Here is an 11,220-nt window from a genome sequence, read left to right on the forward strand (position 1 = left end):
TCGGTTTTATTCAGTTTTATTAAGCATATCGGTTTTATTAATTCGCAGTAAAATATAATATTTACACAACATAATATTTACCTGATTCCTCTGGTCAGAATGTGCCTATAAATTACTTCATTTGCTTTATGGAGAAAAATCTGAATGTACATTTTCCGCTAATCCCAAAGGCGCACTAAGATCAGCGAAAATATGTTTCACATATGCAATGACTGATACATGAGAGTTCTGCTTTTTTAGCCTCTTTTGTCTTGTACGTTTTATACACCACAGTAAGTGATTTTTAATATTCTCTGTTGTTATAAAGTACAACATAAAATAAAATAAAAAATTCGCTGCACTTTCCCTTTACTCTGCACAGCTCCGCCCAAACTGCGCCGTCATCTAAACGTCAGCCGTAGCGACAAATATGGCGCTCGGTTAGACAACAGTGAGTGTGTTTCATCCTAAACGAATGAAATGGTGGTTTAACAGTGAGGTCCAGTTGCTCTCACTGCTACACCGCACATTTTATCGAATCGACGTCCTTCATAGCCGGATGCACAAATGGCTGGCGTCCTGGAAACAGGTGTGTAGTTGTGGTGTTCGCTGTGTTTGTTGGGAGTCTTAAAGCTCATGCAGACTAGCTGGTAAATGTTGAGCAAAAATCTTCGGTCACTAAACTTTTCTTATCTACACAGAGGAGCAAGCGAGGAACCGCTTCCAGTCGGAGTTGGAGTTTGTTCAGTGCCTGGCCAACCCGAATTATCTGAACTGTAAGTTGAGTCGGAAGTGCGTTTGGTTTCATTAACTGCGTTTTCTGTTATCAGCCTTAGCTGCAGCGGCTAAACCTCCGGCTTTCTGTTATCAGCCTTAGCTGCAGCGGCTAAACCTCCGGCTTTCGGTTACCAGCCTTAGCTGCAGCGGCTAAACCTCCGGCTTTCGGTTATCAGCCTGTGTTGCAGCGGCTAAACCTCCGGCTTTCGGTTACCAGCCTTAGCTGCAGCGGCTAAACCTCCGGCTTTCGGTTATCAGCCTTAGCTGCAGCGGCTAAACCTCCGGCTTTCGGTTACCAGCCTTAGCTGCAGCGGCTAAACCTCCGGCTTTCGGTTATCAGCCTGTGTTGCAGCGGCTAAACCTCCGGCTTTCGGTTACCAGCCTTAGCTGCAGCGGCTAAACCTCCGGCTTTCGGTTATCAGCCTGTGTTGCAGCGGCTAAACCTCCGGCTTTCGGTTACCAGCCTTAGCTGCAGCGGCTAAACCTCCGGCTTTCGGTTACCAGCCTGTGTTGCAGCGGCTAAACCTCCGGCTTTCGGTTACCAGCCTGTGTTGCAGCGGCTAAACCTCCGGCTTTCGGTTACCAGCCTGTGTTGCAGCGGCTAAACCTCCGGCTTTCGGTTACCAGCCTGTGTTGCAGCGGCTAAACCTCCGGCTTTCGGTTACCAGCCTGTGTTGCAGCGGCTAAACCTCCGGCTTTCGGTTACCAGCCTGTGTTGCAGCGGCTAAACCTCCGGCTTTCGGTTACCAGCCTGTGTTGCAGCGGCTAAACCTCCGGCTTTCGGTTACCAGCCTGTGTTGCAGCGGCTAAACCTCCGGCTTTCGGTTACCAGCCTGTGTTGCAGCGGCTAAACCTCCGGCTTTCGGTTACCAGCCTGTGTTGCAGCGGCTAAACCTCCGGCTTTCGGTTACCAGCCTGTGTTGCAGCGGCTAAACCTCCGGCTTTCGGTTTCCAGCCTGTGTTGCAGCGGCTAAACCTCCGGCTTTCGGTTTCCAGCCTGTGTTGCAGCGGCTAAACCTCCGGCTTTCGGTTTCCAGCCTGTGTTGCAGCGGCTAAACCTCCGGCTTTCGGTTTCCAGCCTGTGTTGCAGCGGCTAAACCTCCGGCTTTCGGTTTCCAGCCTGTGTTGCAGCGGCTAAACCTCCGGCTTTCGGTTTCCAGCCTGTGTTGCAGCGGCTAAACCTCCGGCTTTCGGTTTCCAGCCTGTGTTGCAGCGGCTAAACCTCCGGCTTTCGGTTTCCAGCCTGTGTTGCAGCGGCTAAACCTCCGGCTTTCGGTTTCCAGCCTGTGTTGCAGCGGCTAAACCTCCGGCTTTCGGTTTCCAGCCTGTGTTGCAGCGGCTAAACCTCCGGCTTTCGGTTTCCAGCCTGTGTTGCAGCGGCTAAACCTCCGGCTTTCGGTTTCCAGCCTGTGTTGCAGCGGCTAAACCTCCGGCTTTCGGTTTCCAGCCTGTGTTGCAGCGGCTAAACCTCCGGCTTTCGGTTTCCAGCCTGTGTTGCAGCGGCTAAACCTCCGGCTTTCGGTTTCCAGCCTGTGTTGCAGCGGCTAAACCTCCGGCTTTCGGTTTCCAGCCTGTGTTGCAGCGGCTAAACCTCCGGCTTTCGGTTTCCAGCCTGTGTTGCAGCGGCTAAACCTCCGGCTTTCGGTTTCCAGCCTGTGTTGCAGCGGCTAAACCTCCGGCTTTCGGTTTCCAGCCTGTGTTGCAGCGGCTAAACCTCCGGCTTTCGGTTTCCAGCCTGTGTTGCAGCGGCTAAACCTCCGGCTTTCGGTTACCAGCCTGTGTTGCAGCGGCTAAACCTCCGGCTTTCGGTTACCAGCCTGTGTTGCAGCGGCTAAACCTCCGGCTTTCGGTTACCAGCCTGTGTTGCAGCGGCTAAACCTCCGGCTTTCGGTTACCAGCCTGTGTTGCAGCGGCTAAACCTCCGGCTTTCGGTTACCAGCCTGTGTTGCAGCGGCTAAACCTCCGGCTTTCGGTTACCAGCCTGTGTTGCAGCGGCTAAACCTCCGGCTTTCGGTTACCAGCCTGTGTTGCAGCGGCTAAACCTCCGGCTTTCGGTTACCAGCCTGTGTTGCAGCGGCTAAACCTCCGGCTTTCGGTTACCAGCCTGTGTTGCAGCGGCTAAACCTCCGGCTTTCGGTTACCAGCCTGTGTTGCAGCGGCTAAACCTCCGGCTTTCGGTTACCAGCCTGTGTTGCAGCGGCTAAACCTCCGGCTTTCGGTTACCAGCCTGTGTTGCAGCGGCTAAACCTCCGGCTTTCGGTTACCAGCCTGTGTTGCAGCGGCTAAACCTCCGGCTTTCGGTTACCAGCCTGTGTTGCAGCGGCTAAACCTCCGGCTTTCGGTTACCAGCCTGTGTTGCAGCGGCTAAACCTCCGGCTTTCGGTTACCAGCCTGTGTTGCAGCGGCTAAACCTCCGGCTTTCGGTTACCAGCCTGTGTTGCAGCGGCTAAACCTCCGGCTTTCGGTTACCAGCCTGTGTTGCAGCGGCTAAACCTCCGGCTTTCGGTTACCAGCCTGTGTTGCAGCGGCTAAACCTCCGGCTTTCGGTTACCAGCCTGTGTTGCAGCGGCTAAACCTCCGGCTTTCGGTTACCAGCCTGTGTTGCAGCGGCTAAACCTCCGGCTTTCGGTTACCAGCCTGTGTTGCAGCGGCTAAACCTCCGGCTTTCGGTTACCAGCCTGTGTTGCAGCGGCTAAACCTCCGGCTTTCGGTTACCAGCCTGTGTTGCAGCGGCTAAACCTCCGGCTTTCGGTTACCAGCCTGTGTTGCAGCGGCTAAACCTCCGGCTTTCGGTTACCAGCCTGTGTTGCAGCGGCTAAACCTCCGGCTTTCGGTTACCAGCCTGTGTTGCAGCGGCTAAACCTCCGGCTTTCGGTTACCAGCCTGTGTTGCAGCGGCTAAACCTCCGGCTTTCGGTTACCAGCCTGTGTTGCAGCGGCTAAACCTCCGGCTTTCGGTTACCAGCCTGTGTTGCAGCGGCTAAACCTCCGGCTTTCGGTTACCAGCCTGTGTTGCAGCGGCTAAACCTCCGGCTTTCGGTTTCCAGCCTGTGTTGCAGCGGCTAAACCTCCGGCTTTCGGTTTCCAGCCTGTGTTGCAGCGGCTAAACCTCCGGCTTTCGGTTATCGGCGTTGACCACTTATATATTAAGTGTGAAAATGTCCAAAATATCCTACAAATACAAATCATTACATTACTGGCATCTTTTAAAAAATAAATACTACTAATTTTCGCTCATTCTGATAACTTGGTTTTTGCTTTATTTTTTTTTTTCTATTTACTGATTTTGCTGAGTTTTTTTTTTTTTTTTTTTTTTCCAGAATCAAAAAGATTGCTCCTGAAACCTTTTTTTTGCTTCTGACTTGAGTACTGTGTGTTTCTATGAGTGCATTGTTTTACTGCCATTCCCAGCATGATAAGCCATGTTTATCATATTCATACCTTTTTTAAGTTGTTAATGTTACACAAGTTTATGGGTCCTGTGTCGGCCGGGGTAAAACGATATCCATTGATATGGACGTGGAAGGACAAACTTTGTGAATGAACGAAGTTGCACCACCTTTCAAGTTCACAACTGCTGGCTCTAACTAGCCTAGCAGTGTCCCAGGACTAACTAGAGAGTCAAGCTGAGAACAGGACTAAATTGCTTAAATATCTAAAGTTAGTTCACTGTGTTAATGTAAATAGCGATTTTGAGCAGCAGCATCCAGTAAACTACCGTGCTGAGACTGGAAGAATGTTTCAGTGACCAGCAAAACATTCTATGGGTAGAAACAACAAAAGACCCCCAAAACTTGCAGCCAACCATTACAAGTTGACTTGACCCCTTTTGTAGTGAACATTACTGTCCATCAACTGACTCACAGCAGCAGTAGCTCTCGGCTGGCAGTTATAAGCACGATTTTCCACTCTTCACTGTGTTGAGGCCAGTGTTGCACTATTTCCCTCAACCCCACAGCACAACAGATTCAAAGATTTCCTGACACAACAAACCTGAGTCAGCTCATGAAGGGCTCTATGATCAATTGATTCTGAGTTTGCCTAGTTCACTCTTTAGTGAACACACAGGTACCACTAACAGCCATAATAAGCTAAGTTTACCTTTTATACTTCAGTGTCCAATTTTACACGACACAGGACCCCAAACGTGTGTTACATTAAGATATAAAAAGTCTGCTTGTAAGGTGGGACATATTGGTGCGAGCCTCTCTAGAAATTATATTCTCAGTACAAAGTTTGAGACGGGTCACGGCTCACTGAGGGGAACGTGGCTGTGTGTTCAGAAGTCCTGTCATCCCAAATCAGTTGACAATACAGAGTGCAAATGATTGCCTCTTCTAAGACCCACCCCTTGTTTAAAAAGTGCCACAACTTGGGGGCAAAATTCCAGAAGCAAAAAGGCAGAACAGTTCCAGAAGCAAAAAATATGTTGGCAAATCGAAAACAATTAAACCTAAAACTGTAATACATTCATATCAGAGTAAGTGAAAATTGTCTTTTTAAAAATTTAAGTTGGGTTTAACTCTCATTATTTGTATTTGCAGCATATTTTGGATTTTTCATACTTAATATTTTGCTTGTGGATTTTAAAAACTTTTTAATATGTAAATAATTTTAAATATTATTTGCATATTTTATAAGTTCAATATGAAAAATAGTGAAAAACGAAACCTACGTCAATACATCTTTATGGCAAAGTGGTGCTACATGTGGGTCACATTTGAATTTCTGCACTTTGGAGTTGGCTTCTTTTGCCAGCTTTTTGTTTGTATTTTCAGTTCCACCTCAAATAGAGCTATAGCTACATTCTGGCGCCCATAGTACTTGAATGCAACTGCTGCACCATTTAAGGTGGAACTGGAAATTAGAATAAGATGCCAGCTCTTACATCACCATGTCCACTGCTTCAAAATCAAAGCAGACTACTTCAGATGCAGCGGACTAAACAGTGGGCATCAAAGGAGGAAATCTTCCCTTCATTATTATTCATATATAACTCTACTACCACCTCCATCATTTTTGTCCTCATTAAATTCTTTCTGCTTTACTCAGAGAGCACTAGTTGAACCATCTCCTTCACAAGAGGTTATTTACCTGTCCTGTCATGTGACGTGCTGGAACCCAGACAAATTTCACTGTGATCTCAAATTAACCGTGTGTTCAAATTTCGTTTAAGGTATTCTGCTGGCTACAAGATGTTTGTGGCTGTATATAGGGCTGTCACAAGCAGGGAAATTTAGCTGAAGATTATTTCATTCTTTTCTTGTTCTTTGCGACTATTAAAATAGAACCAGATTGGCTGTTTGGGACATAATGTTTGGAACAAAGGCATAATTATTTCTTGTAGTTGCCTCTTCTCCAGTTTTATATTTGTACTCGCATGTGGTTAAAGTGCACATTTCTTACAGCTGAATGTAGATGAAGCAGAGGTTTTCATTGTTGCTTCAGAAAAGATTACCCCTATAATTAAACAAAGTCTTGGGCTTCTCTCTTCTGCTGCCCACACTAGCTTGCATAATTTAGGGGTTATTTTTTTATCAGTCCTTGTCGTCGATACCCATGTTAAGCAGCTGGCTGGATCTTTTTTCCCCCACTTTAGTTGTATCAGTAAACTAAGATCTGTAGTTTCAAATGCAGAGTTAGAGATGCTTGTACAGGTCTTTATTTCATCTCGCATTGATTACTGTAATAGCACCTCGAATGCGGCCCACAGACCGACGGAGCCATCTCCGTCGACGGCCAGCCCCTGAACAAGGTCAACCATTTCAAATACCTTGGGTCCGTTGTCACATCCGACTGCGACACGTTTCCAGACGTCAGGGCAAGGATCAATGCAGCATGGATGAAGTGGCAGCAGGTTACTGGAGTTCTCTTCGACAAGAGAATGCCCATCTACTTGAAGGCCAAAATCTACAAGTCGGTGGTGCGCCCGGTGGCACTCTACGGGTCAGAGTGTTGGCCAGTCACAACCAAACATGAGCAGGCCATGAATACTATGGAAATGAAGATGCTCAGGTGGCCTTTGGGTCTAACCCGCCTGGGTAGATTGACAAACGAGCACATCAGGAAAAGGTGGGGCATGGCACCCATCACAGACAAGATGCGCAAATCCAGGCTCCGATGGTATGGCCATGTTGTTCGCAAGGAGGAGAAGTCAGTGGCCAGAAGGGCCCTGCGAATGGACCCGGGTGGCAACAGGCCAAGAGGGCGACCCAAAAAGCAGTGGATGCACACTATCGCACGGGATATGAAGACCGTCAACGTCAGCTCCGAGGATGCCCTCGATCGTAAGAAATGGAAGAAGGCATGCCGACCCCGCACCAAGCGGGGCATAAACCGCAAAGGAAAGAAGATTGATTACTGTAAGACTACTTACTAGGTCTAACAGAAGGTCCCATATAACTCCTTTGTAAATATCTCTTCACTGGTTTACTGTTGCATATAGTATCCAGTTTAAAATTTATATTCTTACCAGTAGGGCACTGCATGGTCAATGATGCTCAGCCTTGCTTGTAAGCTTGTTCTCATAGGTCTAATAACTTAAATTTACTTTGTTCCTCAAACTTGCTTAAACACTCAAGGTGATCGAGCATTTGAGGCCACAGCACCTAAAGTTTTTTTTTTTTTTTTTTTTTCGCAGATGTTTGGTTAATTTGTGTACACCAGGTCTGCATTTTATGTGCATTTTATTTGTCTCTGTATTGCTTCTGTAAAGCGCTTTGTGATGTTTGTCTGGGAAAAGTGCTACATAAATGATTTTATTGTTTGCACATTCTTAGATTTTATGAGTAAATTGTAGTTTTATTACAAAGCAGTTACAACAATCTAAGTTATACAGGGTGAGTTAAAAGTCAGAGACTTCTTTTTGTCACAAGCCTCCGCGATGCGGTGCTGAAGGTGGTTTGTTTCAGATTTTCTCAGCATACATAAATTTGTTTGAATGAGAACCCCAGAGAAGTCGATAATAAAATAATAAATTTAATAAAACCTGTCCTGTGACTTTTGACTCACCCTGTAGATCTAAGAGCATTTTAAGTAGTGGTGCAGCTGTATTATATTTAATCTAGATTTCCTATAAACATAATCCAGAATTAAAATGGTTGTTTAAATTTTTTATTTATTTATTTTTTTTTGTGCCACTGGATTAATAGGTAAACTTTGATTTGATCCACATTTTAGGTTCATTCTTGCTAGTGCAAACCACCCATGAATATCAAGGCTTTGCATTGCAGAGCTGTTCTAGATCAGTCGAGCACTAGAGGCAGTGTGTTATTGTGAATTCATAGTCCTGATGTTACTCGTCTGAAATGCTGCTTCTCGTGTTCCATTGTTTAATGCGCTGCTGCTGTGGAGACAGAGAACCATTGGTCGTAAAGCTTCATGCTTACTATAGAATATTTTGCTTAAATACAGCATTGGTTACTTATTCTTTTCTGCCTGTTACTACAGAAACTAGTTCTGGAAAATAGTTTACCTGTTTGTTGGCCAGTGCCAAGTCTAATGTCCTGTTACTGTTTCACTGTTGTTAAGGCAGTAGACTAACTGTTAGACACGTCATCACTCATAGCATCAGTTTCCTTCTGTTCCTTCGGTTCTATTTGTAGGAGGAATTTATTAGTGCTTCTTTATAGAAAGACACATTGGCAAATAAAGAAGCTATCCAGGGTTTTCTCTGTGGATAGCTGAAAGACTATTGGCTAGATGTCCGATTACTGGATTTTTGCTTGATTTGTCGTTGGTAGTTTGGATTTTTCAAAAGTGAATGAGGGAAGTATAGTGGTTGGATAGTGTAGTGGTTAACACCTCTGCCTTCTACGCTGTAAACTGGGGTTCAATTCCCCACCTGGGTAAGCACCCTACACTATACCAATAAGAGTCCTTGGGCAAGACTCCTAACACTACCTTGGCCTACCTGTGTAAAAAAAAAAAAAAAGATCAAATTGTAAGTCGCTCTGGATAAGAGCGTCTGCCAAATGCCGTAAATGTAAAATGGAAACCTCAATATATTTTAAATATCTGAATTTTAAATTATTCAGTCTGAATTTGTGAACACAAATATATTTTATATACCTGATTTTTGGAAACCTGAATTTTAAGATGTAAATTTCTGAATGCTGAAATAAACCTGCTTCAGATTTTATGAATGCTATGATTTCAGTGGTGTTCAGTGCTTAATATTAGGAATTCATTGCCTTTTAGAATTCAAATGTAAAAACTGTCACTGTTTTACTTCCATAATATTCCAGCATTTCATTGTTCATTAACATTAGTTTGTTTCTGTGCCTTAAAAGCTTTTATAAATAAACTTAATAAACGGTGGCTGTAGCGCAAAAACTTTTGTAAACTTAAATATATATAATTTGAACACTCCAGATTGTCTATGCATTGTATAATATTGTGTACAATTTAACAGTGAATGGAAACAGATTTACAAGGTGTTTTTTTTTTTGTTTTTTTTTTTTTGTTTTTTTTTTGTTTTTTTAACTTGTTCTGTAAGGTCAGCATTTTTGAGATTTTTGTTCCAACAGCAGCAGTATGTAAATGATCTCTGTTCTGATTGGCTGCTTTGTATTGTGCTGTATTACAAAAACAGTCCTGACTGAAATGCTCCTTGTGGCTTCCTTATAGCCTTGCATGTCTGATGTGAAAAATGTTAAACGCTGAATTTCTTTTCAAATGTGAAAAAGCAGCCCTAAATTAGATGCATAAATCACAGCTTTACTTTGTCTTTGCAGTTCTTGCTCAAAGAGGCTTCCTGAGAGAAAAACCTTTCGTGAATTACCTGAAGTATTTGCTTTACTGGAAGGAACCAGAATATGCCAAATTCCTGAAGTAAGTGTTCTTTATATAACTGCCTTTTTACGTTAGTGCATGTAGAAGTGATTTTCCTTTTTCTATTATTTTCAGTGGTCTTGGGGAAATAAAGGTTTGATTTTGCAGGTCTCTGCAGTGTTGTTGTTTTATAGGATACATGTACAAAATCTAATCCTATATCATTTTCTTTATTATTTTAAAATGGTTTCTTTTATTTCAAGCATTTGCTGAGCTCATGGTGACAGAATATTAAACAGACAAAACCCTTTGTGTATCTGAATCATTTTAATCATTTGGGACCCCACCCCCCCTTTCTCAGGTATCCTCATTGCTTGCACATGTTGGAGCTGCTGCAGTATGAGCACTTCCGGAAGGAGCTGGTGAACGCGCAATGTGCGAAGTTCATTGACGAGCAGCAGATCCTGCACTGGCAGCACTACTCGCGCAAACGCACGCGTCTTCAGCAAGCTCTCGCTGAGCAACAGCAGCAGCAACAACAAGCAGCACCTCCTCATGGCAATCCAGCCTCCAAGTGAAGCCTGCTAGAGGCATGAAGGTAGTCTATGCCCCGCATTGCTTTTTCAGGGCATTTGTATAAATATTGTACATATCTACTGCATTTTTTTTTTCTACGTGGCAGTGTTGAAAGTAAAAAAAAAATGTGGATTTCGTCCTGTCAGACATACAGAAAGCCCACAAAATCTGTAAAAAGTGCGTGTAGGGAGGTTGTGTGAGGTAAAATTAGAGAACGGATGGTTGATTTATTTTGCCATGAATGTTGGACCTAAAAGTGACAGCCAGCCTGGCAGAACCGTGACTCTGCAACACTTAAGCTTAGTGAAATATTGTCTTTGTCTTGTCTGCTTGAAATTCCTGTATCCAATTTGCTTTTCCTTTAACTTTTTTCTGTTAGGTCCACTTATGACCTCAGCCAGCCACTTTATTAAGTATGTCTATATTTTACATGTTAGGTTTTGATACACTGCCTTACAGGTTATTAGGTAGACACATTTGATACACGCATGTCAGAGGTGCTGATTGTGTTGGGGTCTTTTTTTTTTCTCTCAATTTAATTGACAAAGTGCTCTACACTCTTAAAAATAGATTCTTCTAGGGTTCTTTAGTTAAAAAAAAAATCTTTATAGAATCACGAACACTCAACCCTTTGCATGATTAAAGGGTTCTTTAACCCTTTAAAAAAAATTCAGCATAGAACCCTCTCATGATGTAAAGAACCCTTTAATAATGCAAAGTGTTGCTCATGGTTCTATATAAAAACCGTTTTGTGTGCTAAAGAACCCTTGAAGAACCATCATTTTTAAGTGTGTGAGTTGAGTGAGTACTAATGTGTTAGTTGAATTGTCAGGTGTCATCACCTCTACTCTTATGTACTATAAAGACTTTTGTAAGAGTTTGTCTGTTCTCTTTTTTTGTCACTCAGTTTATACGATTACATCATTAAGAAGACCACGTCACCAGGTTGGTAGGTGAGCTGTAACTGCTCTGAAAGAGCTCGTTATCACCATTACTGCAGTTATAGCTCTGTAGGTGCATTAAAAAACAAGCAAAATGGACCAAAATGACCTCTAAAAATATGTAAAGACATGTAGTTGCAGTGTCCAGGAAGCTAAATTGGATCTGTATGGCCTGT

General features: G+C 43.9%; 1 protein-coding gene across 1 annotated transcript; it reads left to right on the plus strand.

Moving 5' to 3' along the window:
* The first annotated feature begins 400 nt into the window (after window positions 1–400).
* On the plus strand, window positions 401–10,711 carry med31 (mediator complex subunit 31). Its single transcript, XM_017704269.2, has 4 exons — window positions 401–568; window positions 681–755; window positions 9,491–9,587; window positions 9,889–10,711. Exons 1-4 carry the CDS (start codon window positions 547–549, stop codon window positions 10,103–10,105), a joined length of 411 nt encoding a protein of 136 aa, XP_017559758.1. The 5' UTR covers window positions 401–546; the 3' UTR covers window positions 10,106–10,711.
* Window positions 10,712–11,220: the final 509 nt, after the last annotated feature.

This window comes from Pygocentrus nattereri, chromosome 16 (assembly GCF_015220715.1).
Source record: "Pygocentrus nattereri isolate fPygNat1 chromosome 16, fPygNat1.pri, whole genome shotgun sequence".
NCBI classification, from domain to species: Eukaryota; Metazoa; Chordata; class Actinopteri; order Characiformes; family Serrasalmidae; genus Pygocentrus; species Pygocentrus nattereri.

Coding starts and splice junctions, on each gene's coding strand:
- med31 (XM_017704269.2), top strand. CDS start 547: ATGGCTGGCGTCCTGGAAACAG. Junction 569..680: donor GGCTGGCGTCCTGGAAACAG/GTGTGTAGTTGT, acceptor TTATCTACACAG/AGGAGCAAGCGAGGAACCGC. Junction 756..9,490: donor CAACCCGAATTATCTGAACT/GTAAGTTGAGTC, acceptor TTGTCTTTGCAG/TTCTTGCTCAAAGAGGCTTC.